Here is a 24,156-nt window from a genome sequence, read left to right on the forward strand (position 1 = left end):
CACCACGTTTGTTCGGTTTCTGTATATAGTGGTGGACTGTTCTTTTTAACTTAATTAAAGTGTTTGAGACTTAATTGAATGAAAGTTTAGTTTGGTTTGATCACGATGAGGTGTTTGATGTTGGGTGTATGATCCTTAGGTCCAATGGAAAACAATTCCCATCTTCCAGTGATAAGCTTTTAGGATTTTACAAATTGTGGTTCGTAAAGATCATTCACTGTATGGAAGCATTATGATTTCTGGGGTTTGATATTTCATTTACTTTTGTTATGTTTGGAATATAAGTTTTTCAAATGGTTTGGTTCTTCTTGGGCCGTGCTATGCAAGAAGGTTATTGAAAGAATTTTTACTAAGGGTTCATCGAAGAGCTCTGTGTGTTTACCGTAAGGTATGGTGTTCATCGATCTCAACTTTTAATTTGTTTCTTAATTTTTTATAGTTTTGGACTTGTAAAAACCCTCGATTGAATCGGAGTGTTTCATCAAGGGGTGAACACAGTATGCTTGATTATTTTTACTTTATTGACTTATTGTAATTATTACTGAGATTTGTGGCTTTATCATTCTTACAGTCATTGCTTTTTGTTGATGAATGTAATCTGATTTTGTGGGTCAAAGTTTTTCAACAAAGAAATTAAGCTGCAAATTAAATTGAGGTATGAATGAGTTTATCCAACTTTAATTGTTTTGGTCTGCATTTCCTTTATTTTTGAAATTATATATTTTTGTAGACATTTTTCCTTTAAATTGATTAAATTACTCATACTTTTATGCATGCATCAGCTATGGCTCAATGGTTTAAAAATTACAAAACCAGAAAGATGGTTATTCTAGCTTTCTAACCAGGTATGTATCTATTTTTATTTTTATTTTTTGCAATGCTCCTCTGCACTACAAGGTCTCTCTCTCTCTCTCTCTCTCTCTCTCACCCCCTCCTTCCATCTCAAAAGATTCAATTTTTGTTTCTGGGTCTTTGTTTTCTCATTGTTTCACTGGTGAGTTTTTGTTTTTGTTTTGTTACATTGGTGGGTTTTTTTTTTTTTTTTAATTGTTACATTGACCGGTTTTTGTTAATTTATGTGTCCATTTGCAAGAATGTGTAATTTTGTGAATGAGGTGGAGGTTGCAATAAGAATTGCATTGCATTTGGTTGCAGAATGTTTGTTTCCACCGCGTTATCAAGGGCTTTATGATACAAGGTGGAGACATTTCGGCTGGAAATGGCAATGGGGGAGAGTCAATTTACGGGTTGAAGTTTGAAGATGAAAACTTTGACATAAAGCATGAGAGAAAAGGAATGTTGTCTATGGCTAATAAAGGCACTGACACCAATGGCTCTCAGTTTTTCATTACCACCACTTGGACTTCCCATCTTGATGGGAAGCATGTTGCTTTTGGGAAGGTGATCAAGGGCATGGGTGTGGTTCATTCAGTTGAGCATGTGAACACGAAAGGAGGAGACTTGCCTATCCAAGAAGTCGTTATTGAGGATTGTGGGCAGCTTCTTGAGGGAGCAGATGATGGGGTGTGAAACTTCTTCAAAGATGGTGATGTTTATCTTGATTAGCCTGCTGATCTTGATACAAAACCAGAGAACATTTCTTGGTGGGTCCTGGCTGTGGACGCTATTAAGGCCATTGGAAATGAACAGTTCAAGGTAATGGGTTATTTCATTTAATATCACAACTATGGTAATTATGTCATACATTTCATTCACGACTACCAATAGTATTTTTTTAATCTTTATACAGAAGCAAGACTATAAGATGGCCCTTAGAAAGAATCGCATGGCTTTGCAGTACGTGGATATATGCTGGGAGCTGAAAGAAATAGATGAAGGTAAACCAATTGATTTGCACTATAGAGTGTCCCTTGCTTTCTCTGATCATCTTATGACATTATCTTTGTGATTAAACAGAGACGAGCTCCTCTTTGTGGAAGACAAAAGTCCAAGATATTTACTAATAGCTCAATAAGAAATTTCATTTATCAAATTTGAAAGCACTGGATGTTAAATGAATTCTCTAGGAAACCCTCTTGAAATGAAAACAAAATTACTGTCTGGATAAGTAAACCAATTTCAGTTAAGCAGTGTAAATGACAAGTTGTTGAACTATGGTTGTTGCAGAAAGTGTACATTTATGAGTGGCAATGATTGACATCGAAATTGTATGATAGTAACTTAATCATACTTAAATTAAGCATGTTAGACAAAATGAAAATGAATGTTGGTTCTGAGTTGCTATGAAGAATCCTTGAAATGAGTGAAACCAAAAAGACAACTATGACTATAGTAATCAGGTCTCGCTTTAATACTTCTCTGAAGGCTAACTTGATTATGTTCATGAGTATTCTATATTCTTTTGTGGTGCAGTGATTTTAATGTCATCAACTAAAAAGAAATACATTTCCCTTTATCCACTTGATTGATAGGTGAGTTTTCTGTTCAGGCTTGCAGGTTGAAATTAGGAGACCTAGAAGGAGCATTGTTGGACACAGACTTTGCATTGCGTGATTGGGAAGATAATGTGAAGGCTTTGTTTCGGCAATGCCAGGTTTTATCTTTAATTGGCAAGAATTCATAAAGCCTTCTGTTTATTACATTTTTTAATTAAAGTAATTGTCTTTTTTTTTTTCTTTTTTTTTTTTGCATGGGATAGAAACCAAACCAATTTTTTTGCATGGGATAGAAACCGACTCAAATGTGGGTAAGAACCGTGAATCTCTAATCCTCTTCCTCTAATATAAACAGGCATCCTGCATCTTTCTGCAGTTTTTCACCAAATAAACAGATTATAAGCAACTTTTTTTCCAATTTTTTCTTGCTTTTAATGATCATGAGGATTGTAGATTGAAGGTATAAGAGTATTGCTCTTTTGTAACATATAAAATTAATAAGTCGTGTTACATTTTCCCTTCTATTTTTTTTTCCATCAATTTGCTTATGATTCATGTTTTAACATGTATTGAATAATTTCCAAATTAACGACTGGTTCTTGCAACTGCATGAAGAGACTGACTATTCAAGCTTCGCAAGTTAATTCAAGGTCCTTAATCACTATATAAGGTTTCCATTTCTAATGCTTATTACTTCTGCCTTTCCCCTTATTAAGAAAATTTTACTAATTGCAATTGTTAAATGTTATTAAGGTGAGAAAGGGATCATCGATCTGAAATGAGCTTTTTATGTAAGCAATTTATCCACTCATTCACCTCAAATTCTTTTTCTTCATAGATTGTTCTGGTACATGCTCTCTCATTTTTTTTTTCATAGGCACAACTCTTTAATTCTTCTGCTTATTCATCATACTTTGAACTTCATTCTGTTTTCAGCTTTGAATTCTGGATGACAAGCTATACACAAGAAGGTAAGCTATTTTAGTTTTTTGTCCATATTCGGAATATCCCCACTTTTGGAATTTTAGGGATTTGATTCATTTTCGTGTTGCATGTTACGTTGGTCTGGGTGATGATCATTTGAGGATGTACGAACTTGAATGGTTGTGAGTATACTTGATGTGGCCAAATTTGGGTAAGAACTGTGAAACTCCAATCCTAATTTTGTCCTCTTTTGAATTTAATAGTGAAAATTGGTGTATTTATACCCTTTTTGTTTTGAATCATGCAAATTAAGTGTCCTTAGAGGTATTATGGGTATTTTCTCGGAATTAGGGTTTAGGGTTGATGAATTTTGTGTTATGAAACTTGATTGTGCCTTCTTTTCAGTCCTTGCTGTAATTTTTTTTTTCATATCTCAAATAAAAATTGTATTTGCTTATTTTGTTTTTCAAGTTCAAACAAAAACATAAGTTTTGTCGGTGTTAGTCCAACTGGGTCGTTAATTGACATAGTGGCCTATTACAGAATGGCCACAAAGGTAATGATGTGATTCAATGACATGCTATTAGTTGATAGGCCAATCTGGAAGTGTATTTGCTTAAAAGGATATTAATCATACACAGAAATATAGATTGTATGTTTTATACCGTATTGTATCTACATTACAGTATTATATACTGCAAGTCTATTTGTATAAAAGTCATTCAACTGGTGATTCAAGTAGTGTATTGCTTATTTTATTTTGTTTGTATATATGTTTGAACAGATAAATCTTTAGTTTAGTATATATGTTTTTCTCCAGCGAATTTTTTCATGATTCTGCATCTGTACAGAAAATAGTTGAGTATTAGTTTGTTTGCTTCATGAGATCTTTCTACATAGTAATCTTTTGTACTCATTAATTTTTTTTGTTTGAGTTCATATGATGTGTTTTTAGGATCCTGAGGTTTTAAATAAAATAAAATAGTTGACTTCAAGTTTTCTTTATGGATATGGTTTGATCTTCACAGCTGATGTCATGAGCAGGCACACACAAAGAAGGAAGAGGTAGAAAAAAACTATTCATATCTTTTCTTTACTGTTGAGTTAGGTTAGAGAACAGGCTTTTGTGGTTTCTAGAGTTGATTTTCTTTCTTTGATGCCAGACCATCTTCCGCTCGTGCATGAAGTAGGCTGATCCAACGCAAACGGAGCTAGTTAAGATTCAAGTGTCTCGACCGATCCAACCTGGCATTGGCACATGGACATCGAAAGAAGCAACCACTTGAGATGCTGAACCGACCGACCCTTATTATATTTGTTTGCCGGGCATCTCACTCACAGACTGGTAAGGGAAACTTAATTCCAAGAAATTCATATTCTATAGATATTGGGACCTTTGCCGAAGTCTAGCTCTTGTTTCCCCGGTCACAAAGTCGTGATTAAGTTGTATGGTTTGATCTTCACAGCTGATGTCATGAGCAGGCACACACAAAGAAGGAAGAGGTAGAAAAAAACTATTCATATCTTTTCTTTAATGTTGAGTTAGGTTAGAGAACAGGCTTTTGTGGTTTCTAGAGTTGATTTTCTTTCTTTGATGCCAGACCAACTGACTTATTTGCTCTCTCTCTCTCTCTCTCTCTCTCTCTCTCTCTCAGTTCGAACCAGCTCTCGCCTTTTCACGTTTTTGTCACCGATTGCTCAAGACTTTCGACTCTCAAACATCTCAGATCACACACATGGAATAATGATGGATTTTTCTTGAGGTGATTTCATTGTTTCCTCTTTTGAAATGTGTCTGTTAGATTATTGTTTTTCAATTTAAATTTTACTCTTTTCCAACTTAGGGTGCTTCACTGAAGAAATGATAGAGATTTTTCTTGAAGTCATTCGTTGTTTGTTTTTGTTTGGAGGATTGTTGTGATTCGGTTGGTACCATGTGTCAATTGGCTGTTTTCTTTTTAGTGTTTTTCAATTTGTTCCTTTTATTCTGTCTGAAATTTTTTAATCTGTGGTTATGCATCAATTTCTCTGCTTCTTCTTTGTAAATCTTGCAGGTCAGGACGACACACCTATCGGGGCAATGTCGGGATGTTTAGGCTTGGGTGGAGATGTGGACTTATGGAAGAGGTGAAGTAGCTTAGCTCCTCTGTCATTAGCTTTATCTGTTCTATGCATCTTTGCAATCTTACAATGCTCTTTTATTAAATTGCAAGATGTTGGGACCAGTTACTGGAACACAAGATTTGGAACAAAAGTGGTTGACAATGCAAGAGTCGAAACCAAGTGTGAAATTCACATTGAAAATGACTGGTGAGAATGCTAATCATATTCTAAAAAAAATGTTGGGTTGAGTTCTCTGGCCGAATTCAAGAGCCTAATTTAGTGATTTGGAGTTAATTTTGTAAATTTATTGAATGAAGTCATTTGTTATTTAGCTTATCTTGCGTTTGGTTTGGTTTGGTTTTAGGAGAGGGTTGCGCATGATCTGTAGGTTCCAATCAACCTCGCTGTTTTCGTTAGAATCACAATTAAAGGTCAGTTTTTCAAACATTTTTTTTCTTCTTTTTGCTGCATGTTTGTGCATTTTGTCTTTCCATTGCAACACTCTGCATTTCCTACCCACTGAATTTTTTAATAAAGATGTAGTTAAAGCAATTACATGCTCTATCAAGTATGTTTTATATGTAGTTGCGGTTGTTGCATGGAAATGAAATATTTGTGCTGATAATTGGTAGTTTAAATATATAGAAATAGAGAATAATTATAAATGGAGCACCTAGGATATTTAACATTGTTTTCTTTTCCATGTAATTTTTCTCATGTTTAACATCTGCTTTTGTTTATGCATTTCATTCAAATGCTATTTTTATTAGTGTTAATTTTGGGTTGCATATCCACAAACTAACCCAGTTAATTTTGCTTAGCGTTGATCTATAAGGAGAACTCTCATTGCATCAACTTGAACAAACATTCTTCTACTTAGTTTCTTAGCTGCTAAGACAAGAACGAAACACTTTTTATGTTTTTTTGTTTAACTGCTAAAACATGTGGCTGGCTGGCCTGCAGGACATATTTTGCCATCTTAACTTCAAGGGCAATAAATGTGTAAAATGCATGTTGATTTTGTTTCTCAGGGAAACAGAGCATTTTTTGCAACCACATCTTTTGTAATCAGCTCGGTTGAATGTATATAAAAGTCAATTACTAGTTTAAACTATTAACACCGACTCCACTCGTTCGTTCTGCCATCACAATTAACTTCACACTATCAAATTTTAATTTCAGTTTCGCAATAGGTTATGACATTTTTTACCTTTTTACATCGCAGCATTAAGTTAATTTGCACCTTTAATTTGATTGATCGTTTGGTCAATTATTAAGACTTCACTTCTAAATAGGAGGGGATGGGAAGGGTATAAGAAAGGGAGGGCAGCCTCCTTCTAAATATCACATGACAAGACAATACGTGACTCACTTTTCAAAATCACCAATCATCCTGCCAAAAACACATCAACACCATATACGCGAGCCGATCAGACAATCAACTTAATTGAAGATGTAAATTGATATGCTATGTGAGAAAATTGGTGCCAAGTCCCATTTTAAATCTGACTTCTAATCTAGGTGGTATCAAATATAATTAGGTCATCTTGTTAGCATAATTTTTTGGTTAATTACAAATTTGTCGTTTGCATGTTTGGTTTTTTTTTTTTTTTTTCCTCACTTTGATCATGCAAATTTATCTTGTTTCAAGTTGGTCTCTAAACTCGTGAAAATGTGTTTAATGAGGATATACAGAGACGTTTACCAAAATTGACGAAACGACATGCGAAAATTGACGTTTACAAATTTATCTTGTTTCAAGTTGGTCCCTAAACGGCACGAGGATATACATAACCGTTTTACAGTTTTAGAAGCGCATTCAAAAGGATAAGTTATATGGTGGGGTAATGGTGATGACCTATTTTCACTATGAACTAATGTCTCTTATCCTAGTGTCACGCGTCTAGACCAATAGATGTATCTTATTTATTATATCCAACGGGTAAAAAAAGATGAATGGATAAGCAGGTTTTATTTTTAAGACTTCACAAAACCACACTTTTGCATGGCTTTATTTTTCCCTTTCAACCAATTCTGAACAAGGATATATAGAGTACGACACAACTTCTGAAAATTATAAACAGGATCTTACAGTGTAGATCAAAACCTCAAAAGTCTGCTGAAGGTTTTGGTGATTTGAAGTTGTAAATTTGAGTGTTCATGATGGGTATTTTGTTCGGTGAAATTTTCTTTGGCAAGAAATCAAACCCAAGAAAAACGAGTGCAGCACATCTTAATTATATTTGACAATCTTTGTCTCCACAGCAGAACTTTCCAGATATAGCTAGTCACATTAAAGGAACAAATTTGGCCATCCAATATGGGCAGCCAAGCCGGAAAATCAAGTGCCTGGTTGACGGGGGCGGATGCATTGAGGGGCAGGGGGGTCATTTGACCCCCTGAACTTTGTCGAACGTTCATAGATACCTTGGTTGCTGATCCTCCGAACTTCGGTGAATGTCCATGGATACCTTGGGTGCTACCCTTTTGAAGATTAGAGTTGGCTTCATACATGCCCTCCAACATCATCATTATGAAGCCCTCCAACATCATCATTTTTTGACAAACATATTAATAGGATGCAATGATATCAAACATTATTAGTGTGTTTCTTTGTTAAGCATTCATATGGGAGCAGCCTTGGAACATGTTAGTTACCCTCGCAAATGAAGTATTAACAAGTGTGTAGTATTTTTTTCCAAATAACTTCAAGTCTACCAAGACTCAATGAAATGGTGATATGCATGCTATTTCTGGTATAAAAAAATGTGCGCGTTGTGCACGCTATTTTTACTGACCCCTCTAATATTATTTTTTGGATCCACCACTGCCGGTTGATAATCATTTTGTTGTTAGTTTAGTTTTTACTATTTTGTTGGAAATAGTGGAGAAATACAAGAGAAAAAAGAAAGATGAGTGGTGGGAAAGAGGTACAAGGAATGAAAGAATACATATGTAAATGTTAACTAAAAATTGATTAGTTTCTAGTAATTTTTCAGAATTTTCAAGTTTTTGTTTTGTAAATTGTTCTTCATTATTCTGTCCTTCCTATACCCTTCTTTGTTCATTATTCCTTCCATATACATTTTTCTATATCTAAGAACAAAAAATGAAAACTAAAAGCGAAATTATTATCAAACAGATCGTAACTATGAGATGCTAAAAAACACCTACATTCTAAATTTCTAATTCCATGCATGACGCGTGTGATGAGGCAACATAACCCACTCGAGCACAACACAAAGAAAGGAGACCCTACACAAATATATTTATAAACATAAAGAATTTAGGTCATGGTTCCAGAGATCGGCCAAGGGCCAAAGCATGCATTGTAGGTCAAGAAAGGTTTTTGGTGGGCTATCTCAAAGATTTAATTTTTGTCCTAATAATATATTTACTTATATTTAATTGTTTTATTTGCAGCAGCCACAGCTTTGGACTTTAATTTTTTGTAACCTTTTGTGACTGGATGCAGATCACCTTCATTTCTTGATACAGTAGTGTTTGAATTCATTAAAAAACTGATTTAAGGCAAACGTCATGGTCCAATGGAGGCTTGACTTGATCAGTATAAAACCCCAAAGAACAATACTCCACCTTCACCATTAATTCTGTTACTTTTATTACTAATTATTTGTTCATTGGTAACCAGACCAATTGTTACATAAGAAATGGAGGGAAGAAAGGCGTTTGGTTGGGCTGCCAGAGACACTTCTGGAATTCTTTCTCCCCTTTCATTCAACCTCAGGTCTCTCTCTCTCTCTCTCATCTGTTATAAAGAGTTGGGTTACTCTCTATGGCCTCGCTTGGTACAAGTAACTCTCTAAATTCATGCTCTTTTTAATCCTCCTATTTCAGAGATGATTGAAATGTAACTTTTCTTCTTGAGTAATCCATCTCGTACCATATAATCCAATCCTCTATACCAAGCACGGCCAATATTGCCAACTGATTTTTACAGTGAAACCTCGACTACCTTCATAATGTACTGTATTGTAAACTAAATGTCCTCATGAACAGAGAAACAGGTGCAGAAGATGTAATGTTGAAGGTTTTGTACTGTGGAGTAGACCACACAGATCTTCATCAGATGAGGAATGAGATTCACTCTACTAATTACCCTTTGGTTCCTGGGTAAGTAAGACCATATATATTTTGACAATATTCTTCATGCATGCAGGCATGCGTGTAGCATTTTATCAAATAATTAACCTTTATGTTTATAGATATTTTTACTGTAAATACTGTCTAACCCTTCTTTGTACTTGCTTTGGTTTAAAATTTGAAGGCATGAGATAGTGGGAGAAGTGGTGGAGTTGGGTCCAGAGGTAAAGAAATTTAGGGTTGGGGACTTGGTGGGAGTTGGATGCATAGTTGGGTCCTGTGGAGAATGCTCGCCTTGCCAATCCAACATGGAGCAATACTGCCCCAATATAATCCCCACTATTAATGGCACCAACAAAGATGGAAGTTTCACTAGGGGAGGCTTCTCCTCTGCCATGGTTGTTCATCAAAGGTAATCAACAACTATTTAATTAGTTAGGAATTAACTAATCTAGTTCTGTTTAGTTCAGTTCGGACCAGACTAGCAGTCTAGTCCGGCTCACCAGTTTTTCGGTTTGAACGTCCACTCCTAGCAAAACACATGAACTCTATAATCTATCTTTGTAGCCTTCCATTTTGAGTTACCCTGCCTTATAATTAAGAGTAAAATGCAGGTTTGTGGTTCGGATACCCAAAAACCTAGCACCGGATCAGGCAGCTCCGTTGTTGTGTGCTGGGGTGACAGCCTACAGTCCATTGAAGCAGTTCATGGGGTCTAACAGGGTTCTCAGGGCAGGGATATTGGGTTTAGGAGGAGTTGGGCATCTGGGTGTGATAATTGCCAAGGCAATGGGCCACCATGTGACTGTCATAAGCTCTTCTGATAAGAAGAGGCAGGAGGCTTTGGACATTTTAGGTGCAGATGCTTTTCTGGTGAGCTCCAATGCTGCTGAGATGGAGGGAGCTGCCAACAGCCTTGACTATATTCTCGATACGGTGCCCGCTTTTCATCCTCTGGGATCTTACCTTTCACTGCTCACGGTTGATGGAAAGCTCATCGTAGTTGCTGCTGTGCCTAAACCCCTGCAGTTTGATGCAGTCGACATAATTCTAGGTACTATCCTCTGCTCCCATCTCTGTTCGATTTCAATCTTCTGATATTAGAGCTCATACCGTAAGATATAACTTGTGTTGTACAGGGAAGAAGGCGATTACCGGGAGCTTCATCGGAAGCATGGAAGAAACTCAGGAGATATTGGAGTTTTGGGCAGAGAGAGGTTTGAAGTCTTTCATAGAGGTAGTGAAGATGGATTATGTTAACAAGGCATTTGAGAGAATGGAAAGAAATGATGTGAGGTTTAGGTTTGTCCTGGATGTAGCCGGAAGCAACCTGGAATGATCAAGAGGGTTAAAAAATAAACGCGACAGAGGACATAAATCATTGCGATATCATTCTTTAACCTGAAATCGCTTAAATTTGATCGAAAATTTCGTAGTTCAACAAATGTATTGCTAATTGCTCTATTTGACACCAAAATGGTGGACCTGAAGTTCAAGAGAAATATTAAAACAGATCCCTAATCGATGACTATATTAAGAATACAAAACAGAACTTTGATCAGAGCTTTTACAAATGCACATCACAAACACAACTATTACTTCCAAGGTTACAAGAACGACTACAGTATTCCGGCAAGCAATTATCTCTGTAATCTTGTCGGTGAAACAATTTTCCCAACATAATACACTAAAGAAAACTAAATATAAGTCGGAAGAGAAAAGAAAAAGAATGAATTAATGCTAATGTTACAACAACAATTGGACGTTCCACGTTTCTGGATTGTCTAGACGGAAGCATCGATAACATGCCCCGGTCATTAATCTCTACAGTCTCTACCATCCGTCCAACGGTGGCAGGTATGTGGGAGGAGAAGTTAGAGCAGTTCATGTGGCAATTCAGTCATGTTTTTCCCTTACCTTTCCCTTCAACGCTTTTTGGGCCATCATAAGCAGAAAGGAAGAACGTACTCTGATTTTTCTGCATAAACCTGCATGACAATGAAAAAATTACTCCGTGTAAAAAGTGTACAACGATATAATCGCAGTGAGCTGTAACGAATTTGAAGAATATCATCAAAATAAAAGTGACAGTACACATGAAATAAATCATTATACTTGGAAGATAAAACTAGAGTCCCCATCAACTTTTTCAGGTTTTCTCATTACATCATCTTAACTCATCTGTTCCTCTGATTTAAAATGATTACACAACCAAAATGTTATCCTAATGAAAGCCGGATTCCTCCCTTATCAATGTTTGGGATACCTTGTGCCTGAAATGACTTGCAAATATCCACGCACAATTCTTGTTTTTTCAGTTCGAAACTTTGAAAGAATAGTAAGAAAGTAGCAAAATGGGACAACGGTGATGGTGCTTAAATTTTCATCTTTTCTTACTGAAGCTAAAATAGAGAAACAGAAATATGTCCAACAGGGTAATATATATGATGTATAAGGTTTGAGAAGATACTTGAGAAAATCGTGTAATTTCTGCTGCAATCGGCTTTGTGTTTCCTCCTCGATGTTGACATATGCCAATAGCTCCGGCAACTTAACTGCAAACACCAGAAATATGTCACTATTGCACAAAAACTTTAAATTATAATAACTTTCATGACAAAACATATCTTACTTTCAAATGTTAAAAATCATCAATTGTTATATGGTCATTAGATAAGAAAATAACTTTTATACAAACCACAAATTCAAAATGCAAAAGGAAAACATTAGAAATTCAAAATCAACAGCTTAGATTGGTCTATGAAATTTTCTCCAGAAAGTTGTTACCACTGTCAAGGTCTAAGGTATGAATGAGATATTCATTAATTTACTACACAATGCCTGAACGGAGGATGTGCGAGACAGAGATTCAGATAGAATAATATTAGAAGTGTCCTTAAGCATTGCAGGAAAACAATTCCATTGAAAAAGAAAATTCACATTAACAGTGTAGAACAAAGTTTTAAAATTAATGTCCTTTCTGGAGAGAAATTGTACTGGATTTTCAAAGATAGACTGTACATGCACAGATCAGGAAACTTTTTTTCCACTCAAACCCCAACCCTTTCCAAATCCGAGTTTCTCCTTTACCACAAAAGCAAGGCCGAATGGACCTATATTGTGTAATATGGATACCTATGATTTCTCCAAGTTGGCAATGTTTAAATTGACTGCAAGAGACATCAAAGCACACATTCATCGGAATCAACTAGCAGCAGCAGTTGCCATCACACAGAATACAACCAGACCCTATAAACAATCATAGCATACAAATTTCAAAGATTCGACACTTATGCGCGATCATACCAAAGAGTCGCAGTAAATGTTCAGCACCATATATTGTTGACGGGGAGACATCACCTACAACTGTTTCAACATACTGTTTGCGTTCCTTTTTGTATAAGAGCATCACTGGCAAAGCTCTGTCAAAGTAACATCGTATTCCTTTCAGGATTTCACCAACTGGATCAGTCACCCTGTATTCGAAAAACATAGACCATGCAATAACCATCAGGTGTATTGAAACTCCCAACTAGATCTTGATACACAGAAACCACAAGATTAGATTAGAGTACCAAAATATTTAAATGAGACATACTCATATAGATTTAACTCATTGCACATTATATGTCATTGACACTAATTGATCCCTGTGGCAACACATTTGTAATCAAAGTTTCAGCCAGATCTAATTAACAGGGACCAACTGGTAGATGACAAGAACAGGAAAGATAACAAACAAAAGCTAGTAAAAGGATAAAAAATAATTTATATGCAATCATAACAAGACTTGGGTAAACTTACTTTCCATCCTTCTTTGTTCTGTAGTCAAGGTATTTCTGCAAAATGTCATCCACAGTTGGAGAACGTGGAAGCATTACAAGCTGCAGCGAAATTTTTTTATTCAGAACCAAAAATTACTTTGAAACACTTAAAAAGAGTCATTGAAAGGCGGGATAAATTTCCATCTAGAGATGCAATGTGAAGAACCAAAAATATTCTTGATAGACATTTAACTTCAAAACCATCATGGTACATATTTGTCAAATGAAATGACAGTCAAAAGAAGTTTTTTTTTAACAGTTATGCGTACCTTATCCTGCTGCGAAACAAATTCCCAGTCATCAACAAGCTGTTTCCTTAGTGTTGACGGAATTTGAATCTTGACAAGCTTTTCCAGTGCAGCAGTGTCCTTCTACCAATTAAAGGAACCCACAATCAGCCCAATATCAGAGAAATGTTAACAAGAAAACCTAACTAAGACCTGATGCGGATATTAAACAGTTCCAGAATGAAGCATTAATCGTCTGTGGGAAAACATATATGCTGCATTGCATTGACAAAGAAAAATTGAATATAATAAACGATGAAAATCATCCATATTAGCAGAGCAATATCAACATTTAGCAGGGAAAACTTCCATCCCTTCATTTCTTATTTTCATCTTCTTTTCAATTGGAAAAGATCAATGGACCACCACTACACTACATGCACCTTAAAGCACAAGAAAATAAACACTGCAAAAGTTTTTTTTATACATATAGGCCTATCACATACAAAAAAATGAAAGTGAGGAGTATAGCAAGTGAGAACAAAGCATCCAACTGTTATCCAGGAAATGGAAAAAAAATTTGCATAGTGTATTTAATACATGCCAAACCTCAGTGCCTGAGTCATTCTTCCGCTTCTTCCCTTTAGTCACTGCAATAAATTTCAATATCAACTTACTAAAAAAATCCTTTGTTTTTTTTTTTTTTTTTGCTTTGTAAATCATATATTTTTCATGAAAAAATCAAAGTTGAAGAAATCAGAAAGTAAATTGTACCATTGTTCTTGTGGTCCTCTTTCTCTGCTTTTACATCTACAAAATGCAACACACGAAAACTGGTATCAATGAAAAATACAACAAAATTAAAAAGTATTCATAACAAATATCACATTGCCAAACAAACTTTCAAGTGTTTGGGTCTATTTGTGAAGAGAGAGATCTTTCACTTTCTCTTTCAGAATTAAACTTTTTAAGTGAAAACCTTCAAGATGAAAAGTTTGAATATCATCAATTTTCAACAACACCATTCAGTTGAAGTGTTCTCTGGTGCTTAGACTATTGTCAAGCACATCAATCACAGTGCTAGGACCATACTAGTAAAGACAAAACAACCATTATATCCTAAAACTACTACAGAGGATTAGTAATGTAGCTTTGCCAAGTCAACAAACACAGTACAACTGGATACATACTAAATGCAAATGAAAATGAAAGATTACAATGGTTAAGAAAGTGAAAATGCTTCTGTTATTTTGAGAGAGAGAGAGTGTTTCCCTCAAATAATCCATTAGTTAATTCCCTCTTGCCAAACACATGTTTTCCCGGGAAAATAAGTTTATAATAATATGAATACAGGTGTTACTATGCACATATGACAAACAAGGAGGTATAAAGGATAAAAGGCAGATCACATTCTGTCATTGGAGCCTTTAAGCACTAAAACAAAAGTAAATAGGAGCGCAGCTAACCAGTAGAAATTTTTGGCTTCGTCTGAGCTGAGCGTCCTGATTTTGTATTCTTGTCCACACCCTGTTTCTTGTCAAGAGCTTGCTGCTTCAATATATTATCTTCAGTATGTTTCAACAAGCGATCTCCACCTACCCATTCGTCCCAACTGTTGGCAAGATGTCCAAGCCATAGTAATGATTTCTGTATCCCTTTTTGAAAAGGGCAATTATTAACGAAAGAACATTTCTAGTAAAGATTGTACAGCTCTATGGTAGTCTTTTGGACAACATATATAGCTCAGAAAGCTATAGAGAGTATTTGATCTTTATAATAAGAGAATACAAGCCTTGTTATGAATTGTGATAAAGGTGCAAGCAAGGAGTATGCCGCACCCCATGAAATGGAGAATGATGCAGGAATGGTTATATAGCTCAGAAAGCTAGAAAAAACAGCAGTTTTCAGAGGATACTAGAAAAAATGTTTCATATGAAATTTCAAGTCGGAAACGAGATACTAGAATCTATGTACGACGACAAAGTACCTTTACTAGTTGAACTAGTTCGAACCTTCTAATTCTATTTGTATTTCCGTGATCTGTAAATTTAGCCATACTATGGAAGTTAGAACTTCAAATTTGTTAGGAATCCGCCTTCCTAAAAGGGGAGGTATGGGAAGCAATATAGAGGAATAAAAGGTCGTACCCAGTGCACAAGGCTCCCGCTTTACGCAGGGTCTGGGAGAGGTGAATGTCGGCTAACCTTATCCCCATTTATGGAGAGGCTGCTCCCAAGTCTCGAACCCGAGACCTACCGCTTATGGGCGAAGGCACTTGCCATCGCACCAAGTGATAAGGGTTTTAGACTCTTGAAAGAAACTAGATCCAAAGATTCCAAACTACACCAAATTCCACATAGCCGCTATCCAAATTGTAGATTTCTGGAGTTTTGCATTCTTTACCTCATTAATCTTAAGTCTAAACTTGGAAAATGTAATGTCGTTGACAGAAGTAGAATAGAAGTTACAGAAACACACTCACTTTTTATTCCAACCCTGCAAAACACCAAATCATGCACCGGTTAGTATAATGTCCAGAAACTAGTTTGGTTACCCACATCTTGTCACCACAATATGCATTCTTGTTCAAGAAGGATAATGCGGGGAGATATTATTCAACTTACCAGGTAGTGAACAAAGTATCTCCATTCATTTTTCCTCAGCTCCGCTTTTTGAACCTAAAAAATGAAAGCTCAAAGTTGTTTAGATTATGACTACAGCAACATTGCATATTTGAATTATGCTAATTTTGTCTAATAGAGGGTACAAAGACATGTAAAAACATATTTTAATAATATCCTTCAAGCAAACAAGTAAATATTAATTACAAATGCATCAGCTAGATTAGAATTCCCAATTAAAATTGAACTAACTAATCAAATAAAAAACTGCCCAGAAAAATAAATAGCCTTATAACCTTTCTCTCTTTCTTTTTACTTGTTTGGTAAAAAATAAACGCCTAAAAGAATCCAATTGTGAATAAACACTAAAGATTACAAACCCAAAACCCTAAAATCCAAATTCCAACGAAGCTTAACAAAATTCAAGAACTAGAAGAAAAGCACCAGAATTTGGAAAGCTAGGGAAAAAAGATAAAGAAATTGATGTTGGGGAAAGAGAAAAGGAGGGTGGTTTGGCTTGCCTTGGCTTCGTAGATACGAGGGCCGTGGTAGGCGAGGATCTTCTCGCCCTCGGAGTAGAGGCTGGAATTGGAGGGAGGAGCGTCGCCGCTGGAGGTGTCTCCGTCGGTGACGGAGTCGTCTCTCGATGAATTTCCCATTTTTGGCAGAGCAGCAGTGGCCGGAGGGCTTCAGTTCAGCGCCTTCTCTCAGTTGAGAAGTTGAGAGGAGCGGTCACACTGTTGAGCTGAGAGTGACCGGTTGCAGCGGGTGTTCAAATTAAAGTGCAAGATGCGATCCGATTTGTCAGTAAATCCCCGAATATTTTTATTTTCCATTTGTCGTTGGATTTCGGTTAAAAATGGGCTGTACTTGGCCCCAGAGAGGCCCATGGAGTTTTTTTTTCTTTTTTTTGACAAACGATATTATTTATATTAAAATGGTAGAATAGCGGGTTAAGTTTCACAATAGGTTAACAATAATACGTTTTTGGCGAGAATCGAACCTAAAACCTCTCACTTACAAATGGAGAGGAATAGCATTAGACCGTAGTACTAAGTAGCATAGGCTACGGTGTTATGTGACTTGTACATGAGCGAGTTCGCTGCTATAGTGGCGTCTTGTGCTAATGAAATATAAATATTCATAAGTTTTGTTCATATTTTCTTGTTTCATTAGAACGAGACGACACATGGTAATGTACTCGTACCGCGTAACTACTCTCCATATAATGATATAAAATCAACAATAGAGAAACTTTTCTCCTACAAAATATTGAGAGTATCTCACAGTGTAGTTGGGGAGGCCTTGCATAAAGTGCTTAAAAGAACTTGTGTCACTCCACTTAGTGCCAATTAGTATCGAGTCTGTTGCTCATATTCTAAAATGATATCAAAACATGCTACTTAACGGTCAGACTTGCCACGTGACGATCAAACATGCTACTACGTCACCTTACAAAACTGGAACAAGTTAAGGTCAAATACGTTTTGATTGGATGCTCGCATTCTCATACAAATGAAGCTCAATTAATGGTTTGTTTCATTGGCTTGTCAGTAGAAACTGATCCAAATCCAATATCATATTTTAATGAAAGAAAATGGAACGCGACTTTTCTTTGCAAGTGGGCAATTTCTGACCGTTGATGCATGTAAGTTCTGCATTTCGTCGATGCATGTAAGTTCTGCATTTTGTCAACGGTCTTGTGTGTGCAACCGGCCTTGGCAAAATGAACATTGTATTCTGATGCATCTATCAGCAACTTTTAGCAAGCTAGTTTGAAACTTCAGAGCTACGGACCAGCAACATGTGTCAAGAAGTTTGAGGAATAAACTCGGTCTTAAAAACTATTCGACACTACAAGATGAGTTAATAAAATCATTGAGCAAAATTACTAGTTCAAATACAATCTACAGTATGTCAATAATATACAATTCATTTATTATTTGACGATTCGTCAAGGAGTTGCTTAACAAATTCCGCTTTCTCGTCATCATCTAAGGTGAGGAAAATATCAGCATTGGATGAATTAGTCACAAGTAGTCTTAATGCTTTAACTCGACCGGGAACAGAAAGCCCTAGTCTTTTAATCTCACAATGTAGCTCATCTATTTTGTTGCCTTTGGATTCAACTGAGACTCGCATCGGCTCATTTGAAGTTTTTATTGTTTCCACGACTGATGCTGGAACTTTTTCCAATGCAACAGCCACACCATTGTGTTCGCATCTATTTCTTTGCAGCAAGGAATCAGATTGATCTGTCTGTCTGTTTGTTGAGATTTGGTCAACCGACCTTGAAAGAGTGTCTTCCTCACTTCCAGAGTCGGTTGATTCCTCTTCACAGTTAATCTCCTCATCGCGATTCATACCTCCAACACAGTTAATCTCCTCAACTCTTTCAACTAAGGCTTGGGATGGTTTTACATTTGCACGGCCTTCTCCAAATATATTAACAAGTCTATCATAAAGTGGAAAATATTTGCCCCTCCACCCATCAGCCTCCCTGTGATGCTGCAAGTTCAGTAAACAATTAATATAACTATATTACAAATGTGAGATTACAAGTAAAGTGCATAGGCAGGCTTATTAGCTTATGATGGAATAAAATCATACCTGAACATAGGCTTTCCATGTTTCTTCACTGTCAACCTCCACACATTTCTTCAAATCATTCCACCCAAACCCATTTTGGTTGAGCATGTCATCTATTATACAGTGTTGCTTCTTCAATATTTTCATTTTTGACTCAACGTGTGGGCTAGCTTTAAGTCCCGATGCCGGACATAAACTGCACAAACCCTTTTCTATCAGAGTCAATGTACCAGCTTTGAAAGTACGATTTTCTCGATGACCTTTTGCAACTAGATCCTCTAGAATGCTTAAAAGTGCCTCCTCCTCCTCTTTGGTCCATACACGTCGGCTGCCTTTTTTCTTTTTTTCAACTATTTGACTACTATCTGCAGTATCATCTTGCCTTCTCCTCTTTCCTTTGGACGAATGAGATTGATCCGTTTGCTTTGTAGTTGAGATTTGGTCAGGTGACCTTGGACGAGTGTCTTCTTCCATCCCAAGGGAATTGTCCTCACCACAGTTCACCTCTTCAATTATTTCAGCAGGAGTTTGGGATGTTTTCTCATTTACGTAGTCCACTATAAATATTTTAACAAGCCTATCATAAATAGGAAAATGTTTGCCCTTCCACCCATATGCCTCCTTGTGATGCTACAAGATCAATCAATAAGCGTTGGTAAGTATAGTTCAGTTGTAAGATCACAGGCAAACCATATGTTATGAGTTGACACTTCATTTAGCAACAATAAATCGTACTAGCCTACAATAGAGTTGTTCATATTATAATACCTGAAGATATGCTTTCCATGTCTCTTCACTGTCTACCCTCACACATTTCTTCACCTTATTCCAGCCAAACCCGGTGTTGTTGACCATGTCATATACTAAACGGAATTGCTTCTTCAACTTTTTAATTTTTGACTCAATGTGTGGGTTAGCTTTCAATGCCGATCCTGGACACAAATTGCGCAATGCATTTTCTATTATAGTCATTGTACCAGGTATGAAAGCACGGTTAACACGATGACCGTTTGCAACCAGATCCTCTAGGATGCCTAAAAGTGCATCCTCCTCTTCATTGGTCCATACACGCCTACTCGCTCTTTTACTTTTCTCATTGATTTGACTGCTACTTCCGGCATCCATTCCTAAAAGTCCCTGGTGAAATTCAAAAAGTTAACCATAACAATCATTAATAATTACAATACACGAATGTACGTTTCATGTTCATTTAGAATTTGACTGCTACATTCTTGTTTTCTTGGTCTCACTAGTAAAATGCTAGTACAAATTGAGAAACAAAAAGGCAGAGCCAATGAAGTAATATGTGCGTTTTAAAATTTCTGTTTTGATGACATAGAATCATAACCCATATTTCTTCTTTACTGAGTCTTTTTAATTTGTAGAATGTATTCATGATGTTCAGGTAGAGGTTCCATATAATGATAAAAGTGATAATGACTTGCACTGAGGAAAGAAGAATAACATATTATATCTACTGAGAAAACAACATAAATATGGCAAAATATCACAACACAAATTACTCCTCTTGAGAGTCAATTCTTTGGATTAACTAATCCCTACAATACTGAAATACTTAATGAATTATTGAAAGGTTGGGGGCCCTTCAATCAAGAGATGCAAGTGACGAACCAAAAAGAATCTTGAAAGACATTTAACCACGAAACCTCATTCTGTAAAACTGTCAAATGACACAACGGAGAAAAGTTGCTTCTAACAGTTCATGTGTACCTTGCCCTGCTGAGAAACAAAATCCGGATTATCAATAACTTGCCTCCTAACAATTGAGGGAACCTGATTCTTGACAATCGTTTCCAAGGAGACAGTGTCCTACCAATTGTAGACCCTGAATTAGCCCCCATGAAAGAAATTTGAACAAGAGAAAACTTATAATAAGACCTTGGAAGAATATAAAACAGTTCTACGACAAGCAAGAAACAATCAGAATTTCACAATACTCTTGCTTATCGTTAAGAGAGAAAATATCAATATTTCACAATGAAAACAGCACTTCTTATCTTTCATTTTTCATTATGAAAAAGCTCAAGGACCACCACTGTATGCATCCTTATAGCATAGTAAAAATAAAAAATAAAAACCAGCTAAAAAGAAAATCGTTATGCCCTCCTTCTTTATAAAAACATAAGAGATACATTGAACTTGTAGGAGTGCAAGAAGACTCTCTTGGAGTGACAATACCAGCTCCTGAGATTTTTGAATGTATAAACCTATCAGAAGCATAAAAAAGACAAATATAAAGAAACTAAGGAGTAACAGAGAGATGGCAAGTAACAACAATGCATTATATAGATATCGAGAAAATGGAAAATAGGAGGCATGCAATGCAGTAGATTTAATCCTAATGCATGCCAGACCTCAGTGCCTGAGTCATTCTTTCGCTTCCTCTCTTTTCCCACTGCAATAAACTTGATATTAATTTACTGAGGAAAACCATTTTTTTTTACAAGCAAACATTTTAAGGAAATAATACAAAGAAGTTTTGGTTACAAAATAATCCAAATTTAAAGAAAAGGGAAGCATAAAGAGAGTAATAGGGGCCAAAGCTAACCAGCTGAACTTTTTGGATTCATTTGTGTCAATTGCCCTGACTTTGTATTATCGTCTACGCATGGTTGCTTGGCAAGAGTTTGCTGCCTTATTATATTCTCTTCATTTTGTTTCAAAAGGCGATCCACACCTACCCATTCGTCCCAACTGCTGGAAAGATATCCAACCCATTGTAATCATTTCTGTATACCCTTTTGAAAAGGGAAAAAACAGTTCAAATGAAGATTATACAAGTCCATGTCTTTCCTTGAATCTCAGTAGACAGCATACATGATGAATTATTTCAAGGATAACTTGCCAACTTAAGGAGGGCCTTCAGTCTTTAAAATAATAGAACGCAAGTCTAGCTCTGATATGTTGAGCGATGCTTGCATGATTGTATAAGAAACAAGAGAACAAAATTCTTATTTATTTCATTGTTCTCTTTCTACATTCATTAGAAGCCATCAGGTCTAAAATCTACACCATATGAGTAGTTCTCTTCTATCCATAACACCATCATCCTGGTAAAGAAATCCTAGAGTTTATGTGCAAAAACAAAAAGACTTGAACAACAGAAACAGCTGATTAGTGTGTCCCTAAAAAATTCATTAGTGTGTCCGTTTTTGTATGTATGTGTGTGTGAGAGAGTGAGAGAAAGAGAGCTGATTTCTGCATTCTTTACCTCAAGAACTTTGAATTAAAAAATGAAAACAATACAATAAGACGGGCAGAATCACACGTACACTTTATTCCAACCCTGCAAACCAACAAATTGAAACACTCAATATCATAATCCGAAACTATGCTGCTTGCTTACAAATTGTCACATAACGCGCATTAAATTCAAGCAGAGCAGAGGGAGAGGCATTAGTCGACTTACAAGGTAGTGAACGAAGTAAATCCATTTGTTATTTCTGAGCTCAAGCTTTTGAACCTAAACATGTGAAAGATTAAAGCTGTTCAGATCATAACTACAGCAGCACAAAATAGTAAATTCAGCAATTTCGGACGAAACCAAATTTAACTAAACCCTGACTATACTGGCTAGCTGAGCACTAGTTCTAGAGAAAGCTAGTAAATTATAATTACATTGCACTAATTAAACTGGATTAACTATTTCTCTCAACAGTAATTACTAATCAGATTGATATTTCAAATTTCCAGCACAAGGTTTAAAGCATTTGTAGGTGAATAATTTCATAAATACAACCAGCATTGAAATAAGCTCAATAAAATTCCACCATGAAATTGCAGAAATAAATACAAAAATAACATGAATTTGGAAAATAGGGCAGTTGTCAGCTAGATTACAGAAGATGGGGATTGGGGGAATATAAGGAGAGATGGCTTGCCTTGGCGTCATAGATGCGCTTGCCGTGGTAGGCAAGGACCTTCTCGCCCTCGGAGTAGATGCTGGAATTTAGTGGCGGAGTGTCGCCGCAAGAGCCGTCGCCAGTGGTGGCGTAGTCATCCGTCGACGAGTTCCCCATTTTTGCAGACCCAGCAGTCAACCGCGGGAGAATAAAAAGCCCGATCCGACTTGTCACTCTAATATAATATTCCCTCACCTTCTGTGGGATGTTTTATAATTTAAGAGTCATTTAGGAATACGGTCTATTGATATTTATTTTCATTTATAAATGAAAAGTTTATGTTTGATTTTTGTTAAAAATGAATTTGAATCATATTATTATTAGCTTATTCTCTCACATTCACCCTCTAATGTAGATAATATCATTTGTTAAAAAAAAATCAAAATAAGCATAAATCTAAGTAATGACTTGTAAATATCTAAATTGGAAAACTAGTAAATTGAATTCGACCGTACTGATTTGAACCAACTAGTTTGGTTCGGTTGTAAATATATGTCTGACCGGTTGGATTTGGGTTGATCCACTATTCTCAACTAATTAAATAGGAAAACCTCACTGGCTATTCAAAAATGTCATCAGAAATTCGTCTTTTAAAAAAATAAAGAGAAAAATTTGTAAAGGAAGAGTGTAAGATGCCTTTTGCACATGCTTCATTCTTAATAGGTGGTTCTAAGTAAAGAAAATAAGTAATGTTAGGGAGACTAAATTTGTATTCAAAAATTTTAAATTAAATGACATAAAAGTTGATAATTAGATTATTACTTAAGCGTTAATAAATATGCTTATTTTCTATTTAGTTTGTAAATATAATATCTGTAACGTTACCCAAAGGTAATTGATCATGTAAAATGCTCAAATGTGTGTTGAAAGAAAATTTGACTTTTATACCCTCAGAACCTGTGAGGATGAGAGAAAATATGAAATGCGCATGAGAGCAACCTAAATCTGAGTTGAGTCAAATTTTGTTATGTTATTTTTTTGCTTTTAGTGGGCTTAGTATTTCCAGCAATTACAATGGCTTCTCTATTTTTTTATGTTCAAAAAACAAGGACAAATCTTGAAATACAATAACTTTCAGTTATTTCGTTGTATCTCCCTCTTGAAATTATATGAAATTGAACTTACCCAATGAAATTCAAACACAACGAATTACTTAACCAATAAAAAATTCAATCTTCAACGATTTTTGTCACTGATCTTCTCTAAAATCTCAAACAACTAGTTGACCTCTTTAAAAAATTTCTCTCATTTTCTCTAGCATTGACCAACGTATCAAGAAAAAAACAAAAACCAACAAAAACAAAGAAGTTAAATACTTGATTAGTGTAGAACCTCAATTTTGTGGGAGTTACGAATTTGCAATTAATCGGGTTCAATTTCTCAAAAAAAGAAGAAGAGAGGAGTACTATACGAAAACTAAACTGAAAGGGAGTCGTGAGTTCAAT

The 24,156-nt window shown here is 35.8% G+C and overlaps 3 protein-coding genes and 1 pseudogene across 18 annotated transcripts; 2 read left to right on the plus strand and 2 right to left on the minus strand.

The window, feature by feature from the left end:
* Positions 1-250: 250 nt before the first annotated feature.
* Positions 251-2,752, plus strand: LOC103427098 (peptidyl-prolyl cis-trans isomerase CYP40-like; annotated as a pseudogene).
* A 250-nt stretch (positions 2,753-3,002) lies between these two features.
* On the plus strand, positions 3,003-11,048 carry LOC139187723 (probable cinnamyl alcohol dehydrogenase). Of its 7 annotated transcripts, XM_070813080.1 has the most exons (14): positions 3,003-3,066; positions 3,150-3,187; positions 3,333-3,367; positions 4,803-4,823; positions 4,976-5,083; positions 5,375-5,447; positions 5,534-5,630; positions 5,788-5,854; positions 7,689-8,104; positions 9,076-9,171; positions 9,444-9,557; positions 9,712-9,939; positions 10,142-10,581; positions 10,667-11,048. In XM_070813080.1, exons 10-14 carry the CDS (start codon positions 9,095-9,097, stop codon positions 10,864-10,866), a joined length of 1,059 nt encoding a protein of 352 aa, XP_070669181.1. In that variant the 5' UTR covers positions 3,003-3,066; positions 3,150-3,187; positions 3,333-3,367; positions 4,803-4,823; positions 4,976-5,083; positions 5,375-5,447; positions 5,534-5,630; positions 5,788-5,854; positions 7,689-8,104; positions 9,076-9,094; the 3' UTR covers positions 10,867-11,048. The 7 variants fall into 7 exon arrangements, with proteins under 7 accessions (XP_070669181.1, XP_070669178.1, XP_070669176.1 ...); XM_070813077.1 differs by lacking the exon at positions 7,689-8,104 and having other exon boundaries at positions 5,375-5,452; XM_070813075.1 differs by lacking the exon at positions 7,689-8,104.
* A 44-nt stretch (positions 11,049-11,092) lies between these two features.
* LOC103425110 (protein MRG1-like) lies at positions 11,093-17,000 on the minus strand. Of its 7 annotated transcripts, none has more exons than XM_070813083.1 (11): positions 16,721-17,000; positions 16,203-16,256; positions 16,061-16,074; positions 15,045-15,190; positions 14,353-14,388; positions 14,188-14,219; positions 13,621-13,722; positions 13,332-13,411; positions 12,834-13,003; positions 11,998-12,082; positions 11,093-11,515 (listed from the first exon to the last, which is right to left on the minus strand). In XM_070813083.1, exons 1-11 carry the CDS (start codon positions 16,856-16,858, stop codon positions 11,428-11,430), a joined length of 945 nt encoding a protein of 314 aa, XP_070669184.1. In that variant the 5' UTR covers positions 16,859-17,000; the 3' UTR covers positions 11,093-11,427. The 7 variants fall into 7 exon arrangements, with proteins under 7 accessions (XP_070669184.1, XP_070669183.1, XP_008361406.3 ...); XM_070813082.1 differs by having other exon boundaries at positions 14,179-14,219; XM_008363184.4 differs by having other exon boundaries at positions 14,188-14,228.
* Positions 17,001-18,061: 1,061 nt separating this feature from the next.
* On the minus strand, positions 18,062-22,934 carry LOC103425109 (uncharacterized). Of its 4 annotated transcripts, XM_029094202.2 has the most exons (9): positions 22,691-22,891; positions 22,219-22,272; positions 22,082-22,095; positions 21,358-21,503; positions 21,164-21,204; positions 20,520-20,618; positions 19,557-19,925; positions 18,810-19,418; positions 18,062-18,707 (listed from the first exon to the last, which is right to left on the minus strand). In XM_029094202.2, exons 1-9 carry the CDS (start codon positions 22,826-22,828, stop codon positions 18,132-18,134), a joined length of 2,046 nt encoding a protein of 681 aa, XP_028950035.2. In that variant the 5' UTR covers positions 22,829-22,891; the 3' UTR covers positions 18,062-18,131. The 4 variants fall into 4 exon arrangements, with proteins under 4 accessions (XP_028950035.2, XP_070669187.1, XP_070669188.1 ...); XM_070813086.1 differs by lacking the exon at positions 22,082-22,095 and having other exon boundaries at positions 22,205-22,272; positions 22,691-22,934; XM_070813087.1 differs by lacking the exon at positions 20,520-20,618.
* Between the last annotated feature and the right edge of the window lie 1,222 nt (positions 22,935-24,156).

Source organism: Malus domestica, chromosome 15 (assembly GCF_042453785.1).
Source record: "Malus domestica chromosome 15, GDT2T_hap1".
NCBI classification, from domain to species: Eukaryota; Viridiplantae; Streptophyta; class Magnoliopsida; order Rosales; family Rosaceae; genus Malus; species Malus domestica.

Excerpts from the sequence above, each read along its gene's own strand:
- LOC139187723 (XM_070813077.1), top strand. The coding sequence starts at position 9,095 with ATGGAGGGAAGAAAGGCGTTTGGTTGGGCTGCCAGAGACACTTCTGGA. Across the intron at positions 9,940-10,141 it reads GCCATGGTTGTTCATCAAAG|GTTTGTGGTTCGGATACCCA; the intron begins GTAATCAACAAC and ends AGTAAAATGCAG. Across the intron at positions 10,582-10,666 it reads TGCAGTCGACATAATTCTAG|GGAAGAAGGCGATTACCGGG; the intron begins GTACTATCCTCT and ends TGTGTTGTACAG.
- LOC103425110 (XM_017329492.3), bottom strand. The coding sequence starts at position 16,858 with ATGGGAAATTCATCGAGAGACGACTCCGTCACCGACGGAGACACCTCC. Across the intron at positions 13,723-14,178 it reads CAGGCACTGAGGTTTGGCAT|AAGGACACTGCTGCACTGGA; the intron begins GTATTAAATACA and ends TTTAATTGGTAG. Across the intron at positions 11,516-11,997 it reads AAATTACACGATTTTCTCAA|GTTTATGCAGAAAAATCAGA; the intron begins GTATCTTCTCAA and ends ATTGTCATGCAG.
- LOC103425109 (XM_070813086.1), bottom strand. The coding sequence starts at position 22,828 with ATGGGGAACTCGTCGACGGATGACTACGCCACCACTGGCGACGGCTCT. Across the intron at positions 21,205-21,357 it reads GAATCCAAAAAGTTCAGCTG|TGGGAAAAGAGAGGAAGCGA; the intron begins GTTAGCTTTGGC and ends AGTTTATTGCAG. Across the intron at positions 18,708-18,809 it reads CATGGAAAGCCTATGTTCAG|CATCACAGGGAGGCTGATGG; the intron begins GTATGATTTTAT and ends CTGAACTTGCAG.